The sequence below is a fragment of the Nannobrachium achirus genome (assembly GCF_963921795.1).
Source record: "Nannobrachium achirus genome assembly, chromosome: 3".
Lineage (NCBI taxonomy): Eukaryota > Metazoa > Chordata > Actinopteri > Myctophiformes > Myctophidae > Nannobrachium > Nannobrachium achirus.
In genome coordinates this window covers 24,270,895-24,293,134 of record NC_137812.1, presented here as the reverse complement: position 1 = coordinate 24,293,134, position 22,240 = coordinate 24,270,895, and the positions used below count along the sequence as shown (strand labels likewise).

The 22,240-nt window shown below is 42.0% G+C and overlaps 1 protein-coding gene across 1 annotated transcript in view; it reads right to left on the bottom strand.

The window, feature by feature from the left end:
- Positions 1-22,240, bottom strand: part of trip10b (thyroid hormone receptor interactor 10b) — a 42,639-nt gene that overhangs the window by 2,514 nt on the left and 17,885 nt on the right. The window contains exons 3-11 of the mRNA XM_080722262.1: positions 20,857-20,910; positions 20,160-20,307; positions 19,321-19,383; positions 17,221-17,325; positions 16,427-16,555; positions 14,602-14,748; positions 10,282-10,449; positions 2,891-3,000; positions 1-67 (exon numbers count right to left, since the gene is read on the bottom strand). The exon at positions 1-67 is cut by the window's left edge and continues 66 nt beyond it. Coding sequence (XP_080578388.1) covers positions 1-67; positions 2,891-3,000; positions 10,282-10,449; positions 14,602-14,748; positions 16,427-16,555; positions 17,221-17,325; positions 19,321-19,383; positions 20,160-20,307; positions 20,857-20,910 — 991 coding nt within the window. The remainder of the gene's footprint in view (positions 68-2,890; positions 3,001-10,281; positions 10,450-14,601; positions 14,749-16,426; positions 16,556-17,220; positions 17,326-19,320; positions 19,384-20,159; positions 20,308-20,856; positions 20,911-22,240) is intronic.

Genomic DNA, 22,240 nt, shown 5'->3' with positions numbered 1-22,240 from the left:
CAGACTGGAGGAGTCTCCCATCTGGGGGTTCTGTTCGTACACACCCTTCATCTTCTCCAGAGCCTCACTGAGAGAGAGACACAGACAGAGTGAGATACACAGACAGAGAGAGAGAGAGACAGACAGACACAGACAGAGAGAGAGAGAAAGAGAGACACAGGGGTGGAAGGGGATATTTCTGTCATTAGTCAGATGTCATGGTCATTAGTTAAAGACTAATTAAATTAGTTCTCAACAGGCAAGGACATTATGTTTAATTTAAATAAAGCATTTCATCGTCTGTTGGATGGAAACCTCATTATGTCCAAAACTGTCACTTCTATCACTTCAATCAAATTCAAAAGTAGCAGATCTACAAGCTCCATCTGTTACTTTTGCAATTCTTGACGTTGAATCCTGAAAAGTGACAGGTTTGGACTTTTCCAGCCGACAGAGAGACGATCTGTAAAGATAATAGAAAGGCAGGAATGCTCAGTGCACAGCAGTATTCCTTCCAGGGTTGCTGATGAATGCAGTCATATCATAAACCCCCATGGGATTGTGCATAATAGCAACCGTTTCAGTGCACACAAGGAGGCACACTATATTTCTTTAGTCCATTTTTTCATCAACAGAAATTCAGTCATATAAAATCGTTATATCCAGTGAATCGGTTGAGGCCATATACAGTACAGTATGGCAAATTCTCACTCATGAATAAAAAATCGAATGAAAAGATATATGAGCCTCCCCGCGTGGTGACTAACTCCAGTGTGGTCTGAAGACATATGCAGGGGCGTCACAAGTGTGACTGAGTAACTATAGGACCCGAGGTGGAGGGGCCTTAATTATTTTATACTTTAGCTATTGAAAAATAGGAGATGAACAAGCTCACAGTGCGCTGCGAGCTTGTAGATCTGCTATTTTTGAAAAGTCATGGAAATGTGTGCAAATCTTTGAATATATGTATTTTTTAAGCAAACATTTGTAACTCAGATTTTGCTTCTGGGTGGTCCCTGGAACGAAATATTTTGAGATGGGGGTCCGTGGCCAAATACATATCATTTTGGGGGTCCTTCACATGAAAAAGTTTGAGCACCACTGATTTTTCTAATAGCAGATCTACAAGCTCGCAGCACGGCACTCATGCCGCGCTGTGAGCGTGTATATCTGCTATTTTTCAATAGTTAAAGCACAAAATAATGCGTTATAATGCGTTCCCAGTCTAAATGGGTTAAACCCGCTCCCCATATGAAGAACATTCATGGGGGACCCACAGTGAATCCTTGTACCCAGGGCCCAGAATTTGGTGCGACACCCCTGGACGCGAGAACATTTTCCAATCTTTCTAACTTCCTATAGGCTGGTCTGATGATGATGAGAGCTTGAGGTTTTGTCAAAAGGAAGATGATTGGTCAGATTTAGCTTCAGTTATTTCATCTCAAACGCCATGTTGGTGGACATCTCGTTTTCCCACGGACATACAAAATGAGCGGACAGCGGTATTACCAGAAACGCATAAAGAGCTACAGTAGCCCTGAATGACCATAATAGGTCTGTAACTCAGTGTTCAAATGGAACCAAATGGACCCTTACCTGCTGGAGTTATGGGGGTCCTTGCAAATACAGTATAACGGTTGAGAACCAATAGTGGACTCAAGTGCCATAGTGATAGTGTCCTAGTAAATCAGTGTCCTACATATTCTGAAGAAAACCTGGAGACTTCACTCTGTGTAACTGGTTCTTATGATCAAAACAATAATGTTATAACTCATTAGAGCAGGGGTTTTCAAAGTGGGTGACGGAGCACCCTGGGGTGCCGTGACGGCAGTCCAGGGGTGCCGCGAGATAATTTGATAATATTTGGAATTTATTTGGCCACTTGGACACAAACATATTTAGTATCATTTTAAACTTGAAGTACAAAGTTATTTTCAGTCAGTTCTAACCAAAATGGCTATTATCTTAACGTTTTCTTCGCAACATAATCACTAAAATATCGTCACTGTCGGGCAGAAACCTCGTATCTCCAAATTTAAAATGTGTACGTCTTTTGGTAAAGCAAAGCCTTGCATCATACAAGACTGTCGCACAAAACTAGTGAAAACAGCCGATCTACAAGCACACAACGCCTCGCGATGAGAGGCGTTGTGTGCTTGTAGATCTGCTGTTTTCACTAGTACATTTTATAGATGATAAATACAAAACAAACGGTTTTGGACATTTTCCACCCTGAAAATGATAATGTAGGGGTGCCTCGGATTAAAAAAATGTTTATGGGGTGCCCTGAGACAAAAAGGTTTGGTCCACGACGTGCCAACGCATCAATCTCTGTCTCTGTGTGCCCATGTTCGCCGTGTTTTAAAGTAAACTATACTTTACTATAGATTAGCTACTGTACCAGGCTACCGCGGTGACAAAAACACTCCATTTCCCGAAATGCAGCGCGAGATCACGTGAGAGGGAAGCGCTGGGTCCCTCATAAACATGCATGTTACGCTGCCGAAAAGTTCATTTTTCTCCAAATCTAGCTTTTAAATCAGCTTCATGTTCAAAACGCAACCTTTTCTACCGGCCGTTACAAAAGCTCTCTTGAATAGAACTCATATTTTGGGACCATCGCTCCATTGTTCACAATGGTTTGTAATGCAGGCTGCTATCCCAGGAAGTCATGTGATCCAAGATGGCCGCGGTGTGAATATGGTCTATGGACAAGGCTTTGCCACAGACACATTATTTTGTCCTTGTAAGGAGATATTGATGACCCTGCCCTGTTAGTGTAGCCTGGTAAATCATCCCGATCGTGTTCACATCATCATGTGTCTTCTGCAGACCGGTCTGGCCCCATGCGCTGGGCCTGTTGAAGACCCCCTGGACCAGAGGCTTCTAAGTGCTTAAAGGCTGTGGTCACCTTTGGTCCTGCTCCTTCTGCAGGTCCTTGGTGATGTCATCGATCTTGGCCTGGAGCTTCTTCTTCCTCTGCTCTGGAGGAAGATGGGAGAAGTCCTCTGCTGCAGGGGCCTGCGCACACGCACACGCACACACACACACACACACACACACACAGTATGAATAAGTGAATGTTGGCCAATGTCAACCCACTTCCAAAGTGCATATTGTCGCCGACGGGGCGGAAACCTTGTATTTCCATATGTCAACTTTTCATCATACAAAAGAGTTGTGCAAACAGACAGAAAACAGCCGATCTACTGTATTAGTTCACAACACGGTGCAGCGTATTCTGAGCTTGTAGTTTAACGTAAAAGTATTAAAGGGATATTTCAAATAAAATAAACGTTCCATTATTTTATAAGAATTAAAAAAGTAATGGGAAAATCACATTAGTGGGACATTCTAATGAGTGAGGGGGCTCTTCATTTTCCATTACTTTCTTTTTTTTATTTGAAAGTGAAATATCCCTTTAACAAGATAAATATTTACCACATTGGATCCTACTTTTGGACATACAAGGTTTCTGCCCGACAGCGGCGATATGTTGCATATGTCTGCTCCCACATTTTACATTTTTCATTTCATATCCCTAATCATCTCCAACAGCAACTATGAAGAAGTAATGTCAGTATTCACCACCAGATGTCACTGCCCTCCCTTCCTGCCGACAAGTAAAGCCTGATTTATTCTTTAGTCGCATGCCGATGTTGCATGCCTTAAATCGCAGCTCACAGCGCGTCACCAATGTGAAGCGATGTGAGCTTGTAGATCTGCTATTTACCGGGCGTGACACTGGCACGCGGCTAAGTACAGCCGGGTCTTGAGGAAGACAGGATGCCTAGACACATACACATTATCTTTGTGTGAAATGGAACTCTTGTTTTGAAAGAAAATATACATACAAAAAGAGACACGCACTGGTAAGGATTCTGTGTAAAAGGAATTCAAATTCTTGTCTGTGTGGTAAGAAGAATTAAGAAAAAAAAAAGTAAACCATATAATGACAGAGAAAAATGTACAACTATGAATAATCAAAACCCCTACAAAACGTCCAGCTATGTTCTTAAATTATGATCACAAACCATCGACTTAAAGGAAGACAGTGTAAGTGATGTGTTTTGAGCTTAAAAACATATGTTTAATAGCTCTATTCCGATTAAGCATCTTTGCTATATAGATACACTACATTTATTTTCTTCACTAACAGGGGTCTGTCTCCGCCATCTCTCCAGTTCTGTTGACCCAATCATAAGAAAAACGCAGTATATTTCACATCAGCTTCAATTGTTAGTATTCCAGTTCCAATTTGGTCTCATCGCTTCCATTGTCACTTGTTTATCCTGTATCCTGTATAAGTTCTCAACTTCTCCTGATTGGATGACATTTTTGTCGCAGCCCGAAAATGTATTTTCTGTTTACTAAACTGAAGAGACGGGAGACCCCTGTTACTGAACAAACACTATGATTGCCAACAGAATACAGCGCTATTTAGCACGTTTTTTTTAAACAAAATAGTATCACTTACACCAGCTTTAAAAGATACAAAATAAAAATAAGGAACAAAAGGGGAATGCCACTGATTTCTATCTTCAATCTTGAATTCCACAAAAGAATAGCATTTCATTTCATGTCATGCCTTGGTTATGCCTTTTGGTCACATTCACTGCCGTTGTTGTCCAAAGCAGGAAAGAAGAGCCATAGTTTATCTGTGCCACTGATTTAATCAGATATGGTGGTGACTTTGTCTTTTTTTTTTACCTGCGTGTTGTAATGTAAGTTGACTTTTAACCACTTAAAGGCATAGTATGTAACTTTACCCTGTGTTTACATAAAACAACATATCGTTGTGGTCGGGCACAAACCTCTCATCTCCATATTCTAACTTGCTGGGTTTTCTTTTTTCTCGTGAATTCAAGCCCAACTTGATCACACCACAGCGTCACACAAAGCATCAAAACTAACAAGTCCACAAGCGACATGTTTCAAGCTTGAAGATGTGCAGATTTTTCAAGGACCAATTTTCCATCAATGCAGGCACTTCCAGCTTTCTACTGGTATGGCATCAACCACGGTCATAACAATTTCATGTTTTGTATAATCTTTGCATAAACCGAGCAGCATTCCCCCACGAAAACAACCTGGCTGCAGAATGTTGGACTGAAACCTTTTTAAAAAAGCACCCTTTGTGTCACCCAGCTCCCTCTACGTAACTATAGTAACTGTTACCATGTGCCTTTCAGCATGCAACATCTAAAACAAACACAGAGAGAGAGAGAGAGAGAGAGAGAGAGAGAGAGAGAGTGAGAGAGTGAGAGAGACAGACAGACAGACAGACAGACAGACAGACAGACAGACAGACAGACAGACAGACAGACAGACAGACAGACAGACAGACAGAGAGAGAGAGAGAGTGATTGAGAGACAGAGACATGCAGAGACAAAAACCTGTGTGAGATATACTGTTGGTAAACACAACACACATCACGGATTAGTGCACGGAATGCAGTGTGACACTGACACATGTCAGTGTGACAATCGGTGATGTATGATGCAAGACAATTAGTGCGACGGGGACCTTGCGCTGCATGGCGTGTGACAACACAGTAAGGGTGAGCGATATGGAAAAATACAACAGCTGTATCACGAGACACGAGATAAACCCGATCTAATTCTCCATGTATACACCTAAATAAACCCGATCAAAACCAACACGATTTAAATTCTGATCGGATGCAGAGGGGTGGTCTAGACTTTTTTACGACCCGATCAAAAGGAAAATCCTTCCATGTATACACCTAACCCGATTAGAATGTAACATGTTCTTTCAGCGAAGCACAGCACGCACACACACACACACACACACACACACACACACACACACACACACACACACACACACACACACACACACACACACACACACACACACACACACACACACACACACACACACACACACACACACACACACACACACACACACACACACACACACACACACACACACACACACACACACACGAGAGAGAGAGAGAAATGTTAACACACCTACCCAAAAACTTCACGAGCGCAAACTCACTAAATGGACCTGTACTGTACGTGTGGTGTGTGAGTGTGAGAGAGAGAATCTAGCGCAACTGGACGCTACCCTGTCCCGTTCATCTATCCTCCTGTCGAGTCCTGTGCGTCTTTTACCAGGTCAGATTGACCTGGCCACTAATTGTCTTCTTGCGATTATAAATAACCTAAGAAACCACCAGCAAAATATCCTTTATGCTATATCCTTCGTCAGATAAATAATATTTAAAGGGGACTGGGTTAAGGGGATATAAGAGTCGATTTTAAAAGTATTTAACTATACAGACTTTTTGTTTATTATCGTGAATGCACTTGTCCATGAAGCCTATTATGTTCTATGGGCCAAATATGGATTGTGACGTGATGATGATTATAATAATGATAGGCCTACATGTATACAGAACAACGCACATCCCCAATAATCTAATTAAAAGAGCATTGCAGCGTTTTTTTCACTTTGGTGGGGCTGTGCATTTGCATTAGGCTCCATTATTATTACTATTATTAATGGATACAGGGAAATGCGATCACAACACGATTTAAAAGTGGGCACATGTAAACACCAGATCGGATTGATCTCACCCCATGTAAACACTTGATCCAATACCTTCAATCGGGTTTATTTAGATCAGATTGGAATGAAGCTGTCATGTATACGCAGCTAATGTGGGGTTCCTTTTGGGAGGTCTAAATTGATCCTTACAAGTATGTAACTCTGACAGTATACAAATGAAATCAAATGGTCCATTTGGTTTCATTTGTATAGTGTCAGAGTTAAGGGGAGACCATCACATTTTAAAGTTTGAGAACTAATGATTTAGACAAAAATGCAGGTTTAAATGAATTCTGCATTGAATCTCTGTATTAACAATTCAACTGGCTCCTTCATTGTATCACAATATATACGATATCTCTGAAAAAAGGCATATCGTGGAGACATTGTATCGTCTCAACGATATTTATCACCATATGGCCCACCCCTACAACACAGTGAGCGCGCTGACACCAACAGCAGCATCACAGACAACAGCACACAAGGAGGAGGACAAAAAAAGCACAGGTGAGGGGCAAATTCAAGGGAGAGAGGAGAAGGGGGGTGCAGGGGGTGGGGTTAGATCAGTGGTTCTCAACTTTTTATTTTCCTTCTCATGTCAAGGACCCCCAAATTAATAAATAAAAGGAAAATCTAAGAAACGTAATAAATTAGAAGACAAATGTTTAAGAAGTAGTCTGTGGTTTTCACTAGTTTGAGTCCCGGACAAACATCTAATTTCTCGTTTGGGTCCCTAGATAAAAGGTTTGGGAACCCCTGCCCTAGACCAGTGGTTCTCAACCTGTGGGTCGGGACCCCCGGGGGGGGTCGCCAAATTATTTTGGGGGGTCCCAAATGATTAACTTAATGTGCAGCATTGTTTTCTCTCTCAACAATAAACAAAACCAACATAAAGTTTAAGTGTATGGAGGTTTTATGCACATTTCTAAAGTGTCAATTTAAGGACTTTTTAATACCTCTAAAATGACAAATTAAACATTGGCCAAATTGTCAAATATTAGAGGCGGAAATTGTGAAAGTAGCCGATCTTGCGAGGCGTTGTGAGCATGTAGATCTGCTATTTTCACAATAGAACCGTGTTATACAAAATGTAATGCCTCAGCTCTTAGTGCTCGTCAGGGTGAGGGGTTCTCAGTTAAAATATGACTATTTTGGGGGTCGCGGCCTGAAAAGGTTTGGGAACCTCCGTCCTAGAGGACCTCCAGACACCACTTTGAGAACCACTGGGTTGGATGATGAGCATAGGGGAGAAAAGGGAACAAAGATAATACAAATAATAGATAATAGCACTAGATTCAGTCAGGGAAGCTTTTTTTCCCAGAGCAGGTCTGTACAGAACACCGACACTGGAATTACACCCTGGGGGAATGGGGTGGGAGGGAAGACATGAGAGGAATGTGTGTGTGTGTGTGTGTGTGTGTGTGTGTGTGTGTGTGTGTGTGTGTGTGTGTGTGTGTGTGTGTGTGTGTGTGTGTGTGTGTGTGTGTGTGTGTGTGTGTGTGTGTGTACTGTACACACTCGTATTACTATACTTAGGACGGCCACATGTCCCTACAAGTACACCAGAACAGTAGTACTGGTTCTCAAACTAACATTTTCATGTCAAGGACCCCCACATTGATATACATTTGTTTAGGAAGTTGGAATTGGAGTTAAACTTAGTAGTTTATAGCCCCCTTTCCCCTGCAAGGTGGAACCAGAACTTTACAAAACTTTACAAAACCAGAACCTTTTTTTGGTTCTGGTTTTGTTTCCATAGCAGCACACAGCCCGGTTCCAGACGAGGTCCATGGAACCTTTTTTCGGTCCTGCTCCTGAAGTACAACTAAACTTGAGTTCTCGGAAACCTATGGGCGGGGCCAGCAGCACTGCTGCTCGGACCCCGGTTAGATCTGGTCTGGTTATATGGAAACAAAAGCAGAACGTGGTCCCGGAACTTCTCAGGTTCTTGAAAGTTCTTGGTTCTGGAAAGTTCTGGTTCGGCCCTGTAGTGGAGAAGGGGCTTTACTTAGTTCTGTGCCACTACCATAGCCTGATTTCAGACTCAGCTGAACGGTCCGCTCTGAGAGTGGGTGGGTCTATGGGCTGGAATCAGTATCATGCACCAAAAAAAGTGTGCCTGTGTGTGTGTGTGTGTGTGTGTGTGTGTGTGTGTGTGTGTGTGTGTGTGTGTGTGTGTGTGTGTGTGAGAGACTGAGACACTACATTACAAAACTGTCTGCAGAACCATACACACAGTACAGTAATAGCCAATAGCCAACAGGAGGTGGATAAGAACAGTTCGCACAGAAAGGATGTTTTCAATGTCCAGTGGAATCCTTGTATGTACAAAACTGTTGGTGTAAAAAAATGACCTGTGTTCCAATGGCTCAAAAGTTCCTATTATTACAATCACAAGCTTCTTGTTAATAAACTTTTCCTTGGTTCAATATTTATAAAACCCACACAGACACACTTATGAACACTTTCGATCTACAATATAACACTTCGCATAGAGACGCATCATGAGCTTGTAGATGGGCTAGTTTAGCTACGTTTGTGTGACACTGCAGTATGACGTTCATTTACAACAACAAAAAACTAAACTAAGTTGAAATATGGAGATAAGAGGTTTCTGCCCAACAACGATGATATCCTAAGCTGCCAAAGAAGGAAGCCCAGACAGCAGATAGGGAAGAAGCAGTCCTTGAAATGCTGAACGTTTTTATTCCAAAACAAGAGAGAGCCTCCCAACTCTTATCTAGCTCTACAGAGCTGGTTCTTTTAATTTATTTAATGCTTTAACTATTGAAAAATAGCAGATATACAAGCTCACAGCGCGGCACCGAGTGCCGCGCTGCGAGCTTGTAGATCTGCCATTTTTTTTTTAAATCGAATATATCTTTTTAAAAGCGAACAAACTCAAATATTTGCTTCCGGGTGGTCCCTGGAACAACATATATTGAGATGGGGGTCCGTGGCCAAATACATGTAATTCTGGGGTTCCTTGACATGAAAAAGTTTGAAAACCACTGATTTGGAGGAAGCATTTAGAAGACATTTAATAGAATCGGGTCAAAATATCCAAAGACTTGCAACTTTTCAAGATTTTTCAAAAATAGCAGATCTACAAGCTCGCAGCGCGGCACTCGGTGCCGCGCTGTGAGCTTGTATATCTGCTATTTTTAAATAGTTAAAGCATTAAATAAGTCTAGGCCTAAATGGGTTAATTTATTCATACTGTACAAGTGCTTCGTGGAATGGATATCATGGCTGTCGATCTCGCCTGGCCATATTTCAAATATTTTTATGCCCTACTTCGTTGTATGACATTGTCGTATAAAAAAATTAAATAAAGTGGAAAGATCAGCTTGTAGATCAGCTATTTTAGGAAATGTTCGAAAGTGAAAGTGGTGTGCGCGCGTAGGTGTGTCTGTGACTAAATATTAATGAACTCCTTGAAAAGTTGTGGTTTCCACCAGACAGCTGCTATGCGAATGCGGTGTGTACACTGTCAAGTGTCAACATGTGCAATCATTATTTATCTACCCACGCTGCTAGACCAGCCTCCACAGTCTAGTCTAGTGGATATTGTTGCTGTTGGGCAGAAACCAATCAAAAGATTTGTATTTTTTATTTTATTTTTTTTGTAAATGAATGTCCTACCTGATCATGCTACTGCACAGCGTCACACAAAAGCATAAAAAGTTAGAAAATGGAGATGCGTGCCAACAGCTGACCTTGGTCTTCTTGCTGAAGGGCCAGAGTTTGGTGCGCACTCGGGGGTGGCTGAGGCTGAGGCTGGTTTCAGAGGTCGCCGGCTTGATTCCCTGGCTGTAGTCCTCAAACTCCACGTCGCCAGGTCTCTCGAAACCAGACTTGTGCTGCTCTATGAACAACGTAGAGTCCTGGAGGTTGGACACACACACGAACACACACACACACACGTTTATGTTACTACACTCTACGTGAGATTATGGGATGGGACGATATGAAAATGTCATATCATGATTATTGTGGCAAAAGAAATCACGATTTACGATATTATCGCGCTAATCAAAATCCATTATCCTGGGGCGGAACATTTGCCAAAAAATAGCAGATCTACAAGCTCACAACGCGTTGCAAGGTGACGCGTTGTGAGCTTGTAAATGTTCTATTTTTTGGCAAAGACAATTGATAGAGAGTGAAAAAAGACTGTATCAAGTACGTATATTACCAGTAAGACTCCCTAATCGGGAGATAAGCGACCGTAGGTGGCTTATCTCCACAAATAGGGCAAAAATTTGTTTTTCCAAAATCTTCCTGATCCATGTTGATGACATGAGTGTAGACATGCTGTGTAGTGATATTCGTGATTTTAGGGCAAAAACTGTAGGAGCAGTGTCCAAAAATGTGTTTTAAAAATCGGCCTGAAGGTGGCGCTAGAATAGGGCCATGTGAGAAATGAGGGGTGGGGTCTCCGCGTTGCCTTGGCGGACGAATAGGTACCGGCCCCGGCTCTCCCGGACGCTCCTAGCCCAAGTTACGGCATTTTATGTGCGCTGCAGTGGCAGGGGGTCCTCCACTGGGGGCGCCACCACTTTTGCATCCGTTCTGGAGCACCAGGAGTCGGTGGTCCCCGGGAATTCCCCGCGAGCAGCCCCGTTGGGGTGGTCATTTGGTCATTTTTGCACATTTGGTCATTTTTTACATCTGGGGGTGAGCTTGTAAATGTTCTATTTTTTGGCAAAGACAATTGATAGAGTGAAAAAAGACTGTATCAAGTACGTATATTATAAGTACCTTTTACCATTATAGGGGGTTTAAGTGGTACCGGATAATGCATCTCGGCAAATAAAAGGTGAAATGATCCCAGTGTATGACGGAGGACGACATCACAATGAATTATATCTACATGATACGATTATCTTGAGTGTTTTTTGTCACGATAAACGATAATATCACGGATCGTCCGAGAAAATAAAATTACACAGGCTGCTTTCCTGATTTTAATGTGTTAAACAAGTGAAAGGTCGCACTCAGAGTGGCAGGAGTGAGTTTCTTTGATTTATTACCCCATGTCTTTACGAGAAAGGAGAACAAACGTTTGTTCTTTCTCGTTAAGACATGGAGTACTAAAAGAAACTCACTGCCACTCTATACTTGTCTTGTGAGGACATCAGCATTTTAGGGCAGCATAGAAAGCAGAAAATAGCAGGAAAAAAGCCTAAACATAGCAGACTTAAGGTTGTTGTACATAGAATAATATACTGTGAAGTTGTTTACACAAAGTTAGGTACAGTAGCAGCTTCTGGGGGGAAAAATCTGTCGGTGTATACAATATACCAAACTTTTATGCACATGTACATTTGATGATGCTCTTTTTAATTATCTCTTTGCTATTTTTTGCTGTATTTTCTAAAAAAAATCAAACCTCGGTTCGAAGTGGAGCGGTGAATCTGAGCAGCTATACCCTGTGTGTGTTGCTAAATGCCTAAACTGTAAACTGTGCCTGTGAGTGAGTGGTGAGTGTGCCTGGCCTGCACAAAACAGCGCCCCTCCTTTAACTAGTGTGTTGTGTGTGGCCACTCAAGGTATTGCCAGGCTACGGACACAGCCAGCCAGCCAGCCAGCCACCCAGCCACCCAGCCACCCACCCACGGACATACCCACGGACATACCTGTCTATTGGGAGCGCTTTCACCGCTCCAAAAAAATCCTCCATCATTATTCAGCTGTTGTCATTATCTATGCTGCTGCATTGTCTGAAGGAAGCCAAAATAGGTTTTACACCTACTGTATATACATGTACACAAGATCTAACAATAAAGTACAATCTTGAACTTCAACCTTGAACCAGGAAAATCTCTCATTTCTCAAATTCTACTATACTATAGTATAGTAATACACGTTACAAACACGCACACAATTAAGAACTTATTCACATGTCACGTCGCGGAATGATTGAGACATGATCATTAGAAGTTGCTGCCAGCTGCAGGTTTAGAGATACCAAATGACTTGGGAGTATCATATGTATGCCAGCCCTGTTGACAGACAGACAGACATCCGCAGCGGAGACCTTCCACCCACAGTCCTCTTCACAGGAAGGGCTTTTGAGGAAACGTCTGTTGAGTCTGTGATCTTGTTTCCTCATTGTTCTAGTACCAGCCTATCAGCCAGTTCTGCTCAAAATGGACGGTAAACACCAGTAGTTTTCAAATGACCCAAATTGATAGATATTTGAGCCGTGGACAGTGAACACACCCCATTGCGCAAGGGAGTGAACCCCCAGATAAAAATGATTCAAAATTCTTCAAGCACTTTCAAGATTTTTCAAAAGTGTTCAAAAATAGCAGATGTACAAGCTCTTCGTGCCATGCTGCAAGCTTGTATTTGTGCTATTTTTTAAATAGCCACGGTAACAAATTGTGCCAACTGTAGTGGAGATTTTAAATAAGAAAAATGTTTGAATAGTTCCAACCCATAGAGCCACTGTTGCCATGTCATGGGATGCATTTTATATAGTTTTTAATGCATCTATGTATGTTTTATTGTATACTGACTGACTGCCTGTGTGCCAAAGACAAATTTCCATTTTATGCAAAATGTGATGGACAATAACTCTCCGAGGACCCCTGGGGGTCCCCTTCGGACCGCACTCTGAGAACCAATGGTAAAGCACACAAAACTTGCTCCTTGCCAATTGGTTGCAACACAGTTGGCTGACCTACAGTATAGGCTAAATGTACATTAATGTAGAGAGTGTATGATGATAAATATTTTAAGTTTGATGTTAAACATTAATGCCTCCAGGAAGTATAGCGTTTGCCTGTGGTTGTATAATAATGATACATGTGTGTAGGAATATTGATGCTCCTGCAGCCTGATATGCTGACGTATATCAATATTAATGTTTTAAATTGTATAATTACCGGTATAGTAATTAAAGCAGCAGTATGTAACTTTCCTCTTCTAGCCCCACAAATGTAAAAAATGTCATTCAGATGTTATTTAGTAGTCCATTGGTTCCCAGACCCCTGGTCCTCCCGAAGAACTTGGGGAAGTTATATCGATATTTTATATGTTGGCTAACAAAAATAGCAGATATACAAGCTTTGGCTAACAAAAATAGCAGATATACAAGCTTTGGCTAACAAAAATAGCAGATATACAAGCTTGCAACGAGTCACTTAAATATATTTAGATTTTCTTCTACATCAATCTTCTCTTCTAGTGGTCCCTGGCACGAAACATTTACAGATAATAATACATATAATTTGGGGGTCCCTTGACAAAGTTTGAGAACCACTGATTGTTTAGCTGGCATCCTATGGTTTCAAATGTACAAAATGTTATGTTGTTTAAGACAGATGCTATGTTCATGAGGCACTATACTGTATCTCTCTCTCTCTGCATTCACTCTATGTATGGGATTTATTAGCTTGCTTACTGTCAGTCACTCTGGATACAAGCGTCTAAACTGCAAATGGATGCTACATGGCCTGGAGACATCATGGCTAATCACTGTACCCAATGTGATCACCTAGAAATTACACATCTTTCACTGAATTTCCCAGCCAAGAGCCAACCCCAAATGAGCCATTATTGTTGCCAAGGTTTCTGAAGCACTGGGCCAGGGGCCCACGGCCTGTGCCCAAGATGAAAAAAAGAAAGACATGCATCTGAACGTGAACACAACATTTGAACGATGTTTTAGCCCCATGGTCACTGAACTAAATATTGGACCCGATCGACACAAACCACACGATCTTCCCAAGATTTTCATACTAAAATGTATTTTTTCTGAGAGACAAATCAGGAGAAAATCTACTTAATTATCGACCTTCCTCTGTCCCAGCAGCACACTCTCGTGGGATCTACTGTAGCACCAGTAAACATTGGACGTTCGCGAGATCAGGCACTGCCCACTTAGGAGACCATTTGTAGGATTTGTAAACCATTTCACCTCCAAGCGGCTCAAGTTGGGATGGCGTATCTTTTAATAATTGAACATCTTTGCCAGTGCTCCGGGCCAACAGTGACACCAACACAGACACACAGACACCATGGCTTGCCTGCTTCTCGTTAGTGTTGGTCCCTGCTGCCGAGATGCCCTCCAGACACTTGGAGATGATGGGCATCACGTTCTTCTCCGTGTCGGAGAACTGGCAGTACCCCTCTGCCAGGCGCTTGATCCTCCTCTCCTCCATGTCCTGGAGGTTCTGTTCAACGCACACACACACACACACACACACACACACACACACACACACACACACACACACACACACACACACACACACACACACACACACACACACACACACACACACACACACACACACACACACACACACACACACACACACACACACAAACACACACAATTAGTTATTAGAGACAATGCACATTAATTAATCCATTTAGGCCAGAACGCAAATCTGTGTACGGTAATTTCATATTTGAACTACCTTAACCATTATGTTATGCTTTAACTATTAAAAAATGCCACGCTGCAAGCTTGTAGATCTTTGAATATGTTTGACCCAATTCTATAAATGTCTTCTAAATCCTTCTTCTAAATCAGTGGTACTCAAACTTTGTCAAGTCAAGGACCCCCAAAATGACATGCATGTGGCCTCTGACCCCCATCTCAAAATATGTTGTTCCAGGGACCCCCCCACAAGCAAATATTTGAGTTACAATTGTTCGCTTTTAAAAAGATATATTGAAAGATTTTCCAAAAGATTCATGATTTAAAAAAAATAGCAAATCTACAATTCACAGCGCGGCACTCAGTGCCCGCGCTGTGAGCTTGTATATCGGCTATTCTTCAATAGTTAAAGCATTAAATAATCCTCGGCCTAAATGGGTTAATTAACCAATACATTAACGACGTGACTGAATAGCATCAGCTGAACATGATCTCATTCCGGATTTAGCTAGAAGCTACTTTCCATAGTCCATAAAAACACCACAATAACATTTTGACAAACATAGAGAATAATACAACAGTCTAAATAATTATTTCTAAGAATACACATGCGTGCGCACACACGCGTGAAAAGTACACATGTATGTTTACACAGACACACGCAGACAAGACAAGCACACACATAACAATGGAAGTAGTTAAAATAAAATATACAGAGACATTTAGAACATCCCCCCCCCCCACACACACACACACACAAACACACACACCCATCCAGACACACAAACACACATGCGCCCAGGCTCTCTCACTCACACACACATACACAGACACACAGACAAGCACAAACATAACAATGGAGGTAGTTAAAATATACAGAGACACCACAAGGGAATGGGTGTTTATGGATTATATGACATCAGTGTTTTGGTGATTTCTGAACAGTCATTACACGTAGACTGTGTGTGTGTGTGTGTGTGTGTGTGTGTGTGTGTGTGTGTGTGTGTGTGTGTGTGTGTGTGTGTGTGTGTGTGTCCATATTTATATTTGTGTTGATTATAGGATCCCCTTTAGAAGCCCATGGCAGGGCCTCAGGTCTGCTAGGGAGTTTACCTTTTGAAGATCTGCGGTCTGAGGAATGATGTTTGTGTACTAGAAAGGGTTGTGTCAAATGTAAAAGTAGCATGGTTTGTGTTGCAGGCTGACATTGAAGATCTGAGTGTGTCTGTGTAGTAAAATGTAAGTGTCAAATGTAAAACCAAAACAGGGAATGCCCCGACACCATCCCATTAAAACCAGGAAAACATCTGTGCCTTTTGCTATAAGTCATCCCAAAAATGTCTCTTCGTCCGGCTCAATGTCATCAGATTCAGAAAAGTCCATTTTAACTGTGATTCTTTTGTTTCTCACGTTGAATATCAGAGGTATCTCTGTGTAGCAGAAGGTATTAATGTATGGTTTCTCACATTGAAGATCAGAGGTATCTCTGTGTAGTAGAAGGCGTTCTGTTCCTTGTTGTACTTCTGCAGCTGAGCGGCGTAGTCGTTCCGACACTCCTCCGCCGTGTGCGTGCGTGTGTGGGCGTGGTACTTCGCCTGGGCAGAGACACCGAAGGATGGACGGAGGGAGGGAGACATTAGAGAGAAAGGAGGGGTGAGAGAGTGAGAGATCAATGTTATTAGCTCATTGTTAGGATGTATGTTGTTCACTTGCTGTCTCTGTATACACAGTGTTGTGATGCATTTTATCATTTTTATGTTACATGTACTGTATATGCTTTGGCAATATTATATTTTATCATGCCAATAAAGAATTTTGAAATTGAGAGAGAGAGAGAGAGAGAGAGAGAGAGAGAGAGAGAGAGAGAGAGAGATTATATATTTTTTCGGGTAGATGGAGGGAGAGAGATATGGAACGGAACAGGATGGAATAAATTAGTAGAATGGAAAGAGAGAGAGAGAGAGAGAGAGAGAGAGAGAGAGAGAGAGAGAGAGAGAAGCATGCAGGGCAAGAAAGAAAGGGGAGTGAGAGAGAAGTAAAGATTGAAGGAGGTAATAGAGAAAATATTCATTTGCTCATAATAGTATGTTAGATGATTGCGCGTGTGTGTGTGTGTGTGTGTGTGTGTGTGTGTGTGTGTGTGTGTGTGTGTGTGTGTGTGTGTGTGTTTGTGTGGGGGTGTGTGTGTGTGTGTGTGTGTGTGTGTGTGTGTGTGTGTGTGTGTGTGTGTGTGTGTGTGTGTGTGTGTGCACGCGTTTACTTTTTCGACATCCAGTTTGGTGGCATTGAGATCGTTTTCCGTTTTATCCGCTTGCTGTGTGGCTTTCTCAGCCTCGGCCCACTCCTTGGCAAAGCGCTTCTTAGTCTGCACGTCCGTTCGTTCGCCCACACACACACACACACACACACACACACACACACACACACACACGCACACACACACACACGCACACACACACATCAATGGGTAGCAGCTCAGTGTGGCATTCAAATAACAGAAGAAAGAGAGAGAGAGGGGTTCATGTGGGGCGAGCGGCAGTAATAATGCATGCGCTGCACCGTACTGCCGTGGATAAAAGCGCCCAGCAGAGCACGGCCAATCACGTTACACAGCAGCTGCGTGTGTTCTAGTTGCACCCAGCAGAGGACACAGAAACCTCTTATCTCCATATTTTAACTTTTGTTTCTAAATTCAACGTTTTCAGGCCAAGGACCCCCTAGGTGAGAGAGAGATGACGCAGGGACCCCCACAAACCGTTTCCATAGTTTCATCTTTTGACAGCCCAATCATCAGTGTATTTTGGAATCATGTTAATTTGTGTTTTCAGATATTTAACCACTTGAACCGTCAATACTTAAAAAAAAATCAAACCTCCGTTCGAAGTGGAGCGGTGAATTTGAGCAGCTGTACCCTATGTGAGTGAGTGAGTGAGTGAGTGTAAACTGTGCCTGTGAGTGAGTGGTGAGTGTGCCTGGCCTGCACAAAACAGCGCCCCTCCTTTAACTAGTGTTTTGTGTGTGGCCACTCAAGGTATTGCCAGACTACGGACACGGCCAGCCAGCCACCCACCCAGCCACCCAGAGACATACCCACAGACATACCTGTTCATTGGGAGCGCTTTCACCGCTCCAAAAAAACTTCACTCTGTTATTTGCTCTTTTTCCCCTCTACACCAAAGCTCTTTGCCGAAAATAGCCGATCTACAAGCTTGTAGATCTGCTATTTTTGGCTAAAGTTCTCAGAATATGGACGCTAGGGTTCAAGTGGTTAAGTGGTTAAAAAAGGAGAAAAACTGTCACACAAAGATTTGGAGGACCCCCAATAGTAACACGAGGACCTCCTAGGGGTCCCGGACTCCCTAGGTTGAAGACCCCTGCCCTCCTTGATCACATTATGGCATCACACAAAAGCGTCTAAAGTAGCAGATCCACAAGCTTGAGCTATTATTGCTATTTTTTTTATTTGAATCCTGTAAACGAATTGTTTTTGACATGAAGTTTCCACCCAACAGAGACGATAGACTCAAGTAAATACTTGAGTATTCAGAAGTTTAAAAAAAAATACTTTTTTTTTTTCATATCAACGCATAGCTGTGTTGAAATTTAGAACATCTCCCCACCAAAAACATTTAAAAATAAAAACAATTCAGAGATGTGGAAGTAATTTCTCTATGGAGAATAACATAGAGTCATCTTAAAATCGTCTCATATAAGCATTGTGGTCCAAAAATAAACAAACGGTCGCCGCAATTTTGTCGGGGAGGTGGCTCAGTATGGTTTAAGATAGTTAGTCACTAATATTTGATACAGTCTACCTCTGGCGAAGATGTAACTAATTCGGCGACAGTAACATTAGCGTTTTCTCACCATCAGTTGATTCTTCATATCCATATGAGTCAAACCGCTGAGATCATTTGTTTATGTTTGGAACACAGTTCTTATATGACGCGATATGAAAAAAGTCTATGGGAATTCAGAATGGGGGGGGGACACAGAACCAGGTAGGATGTGTCAATCACGACAAACTTCGTTACTAACACACGCACCCCACGGCCCACGCACGTCCACAGATAATCGAAAATACGGCAAGAGGCTTTATACATTTATTTAATTCTGGTAGTGAATGAGTAAAGTACATTACTCAAGTAATTGTACTTTTAGTTACTGTCACCCACTGTGCTTTGGATCAAAGGCAGCAGCAACGGAGTGGCCCAGAGCCTGCATGCTTTCTAGCTAAACAAGCAACGTAATGGTACAAACACACAACATCACACACACACACACACACACACACACACACACACACACACTACTAGTTGTAACAAACACTGTCATGGTACAAACACACAACATCACTCACACTTTCTAGTTGTTTGAAGCTGCTCTCTAAGTTCTGCTGGGCCTTCTTTGCGTCCGCCAGATGCTGTGAAGAGAAACGTCAACGTTAGGCAGGTTCTCAAACCTTTTTCACATCAAGAACCTCCAAATTGATATGTACGACCCCCCCCATCTGAAGGTTTTGTGTCAGGGCTGTTTGCTTGGCTTGTTTTTTGCCAAACTATAAGACATGTATGCAGGACAGGCATCTTGACTTAAACCAGTGGTTTTCAACCAGTGGTCCAGGCAGTGGTCCTTGAGGGGGTTCCAGGTGGTCCCCAGCTAAATGATGGAGAGTTGGTAACCAAATGGACCCTTATACTGTAGATATTTAACTCTTGAGAGCGTAAAATGAAACCAATTTATGGACCGGTTTCAAGAGTTTTTCATTTTCTCAACATTTAAATTATTGTTAAAGATCTGCATTACTTCATTAAAGAATTGTTATTTTGAAGTCGTATCCAATTATAATAACAAAATATTTTGAGAGGCTAAATCTCAACAAATGGTGGTCCGTGGCTCAAATGACAAATAAATAATGGACTTTGATATGAAAAGGGTCGAAAACCATAAACATTTGAGATGTACAAGCTTGCAACACGGAACAAAGTGACGTGTTGCAAGCTTGAACATCTGCTATTTATTTAATTTACTTACTTATTTAACCAGTAGGCCAAGAGGAGAGAGAAATAAATGTTACATGTTAACGAATAAAGTGGTTAAAATGAGTGATGCTACATTAACTACTTTAACTGGGGACCCCCTGGAACCACCCCAAGGACCCCTTCCTTCCATCCTTCCTCTCCCTCCCTCCTCTCTCACCGTTTTTCGCTCCGTCTTGAGGTCACCCAGGTACTTGGTGAGCTCCACACAGATGCCTGTGATCATCTCCTCGGCGATGAGCTCCCGTTGGCCGGCGTAGTCGTTCAGCTCGTTGAGAATCTCCTGAAACGACGCGTAGTTGGTGTATCTGTGTGGGAGGGGGGAGGGAGGGGCAAGTGGAGAGGGGATAGAATGTCATTGGTGGATTTATCCAATTGTTATCGTGTTCGATAATATCACCAATCACTTTCTCACTTGCAGTGGTGGAAAAAGTACTCACATTGTTTACTTGAGTAAAAGTATCAATACTGCAATGTAGAAATACTCCGTTACAAGTAAAAGTCCAGAATTCAAAATGTACTTGAGTAAAAGTACGAAAGGATTGGCATCAAAATATACTTAAAGTACCAAAAGTAAAAGTACAAAATGTTTGAAAATAGCGAAGGTATAAAATCGGACTGAAGTGGATTAATGTTTGTTTTATAATATAATCATTGATAAAACTTATGTAACTAGTAACTAAAGTTTTCAAATAAATGTAGCGGAGTAAAAGTACAATATTTGGATCCGAGATGTACAGTAGTGGAGTAGAAGTAAAAGTACTGAAAACTGGAAATACTCAAGTAAAGTAGATACCTCAAAACTGTACTTAAATCAGTACAGTAAATCTACTTAGTTACTTTACACCACTGCTCACTTGCAATCTTGCTCCTCTTTGCTCCCTCGTTTGGCGTACTTCTTGGTGAGACTCCTAAGGACACACAGAGACAGAGAGAGAGAGAGAAAGTGAGGGAGGGATGCAGTATTAATGTTTGCATCTGGTTTAGTTGAATAGGGACACATCAGAATAATTGCATCCCAATAATTATAATAAATAATGCTAAATGTCCCTAGATGCTGATATACAATGTTGAGAATCCTAAACCAAAGATTATTTTGATAAAGGAGTGCTCGTTTTCCCATATATGGAGATACATGTACTGTATATGGAGATATGCTGTGAGAGCCCAAACATGTTTACTCAGTTATTCGTTATGTGAAAGTCCTATGATGACATCTGACATCATACCCTTTTATGCCCATACATGGAGATCCCTGTCTGTAGAACCAGCCACACAGATATGGGCCATCTGTCTTGGCCATATATGGATTCTGTTAGTGTGGTATGTGGCCTCCATATATGGGCATTCCCATATGAAGTCCTGTTAGATATGGGCTTAATATCAGGGAACTCCATACATGGGCATAAAAGGGATTCTGTTAGTGACGTCACCTGAGATATCACCTGTGATGTCACAGTGATGGGAACCACAGTGTCAGGCGTTATAGACAGATATACATACGGACAAGCTGTGACCGTTCACAAGCAATAACTATATCATTATGTCCCGTCGCATTATAAACACTTATCCCTATATCTGAGAGCAACGTCTCACAAATAAGAAATACCTTCTCTCGCGCATTCCCACTCACTAGGTCGGTTTGGTAGTGTTTTTGGATTTCAATGGAAATATATAAGCTGCAGACTCGCAGTACTATGCGCCGCGGGAATAATGCCATTTAATGTTTTTGGTGCGGGAGGGAGGGGCGGGCAGAATTAAATGCGGGAGGTCAGAAATTAAATCATTGCATGGGGCGGGCGGGAAAGGACAGAAATCCAACGGCAGCGGGCAGGAGCAGTATTTAAAAAGAATTGTATCAGACTAATATACTATATGGCATATACTGTACAAGTAAGTAACAACGTTTAGACAAGTTGTGTAACTTCATTTTGAATTTGCTTGCTGGTAGTTCAAATTCACTTGAAAATATATATCATTGTTGCCGGGCAGAAATCTCTCATCTTCAAGTTTTAATTAATCTCTTCTCTTCAAATATTATTTGAATATACTACAGTGCAGCGTCACACAAGAGCATTAAAAGTAGCAGACATTAAAAGTTTGGGACAAATTATGTTTCCACCTGACAGAGACGCGTGATTACAGGTCCAACTGGGAAAGATGGATAACCACGCCCCGGACTCATTTTTGAAGCTTGTGATTGGCTGGACCGGACGTAGGGAGCGCTCCGTTGTAGTCACT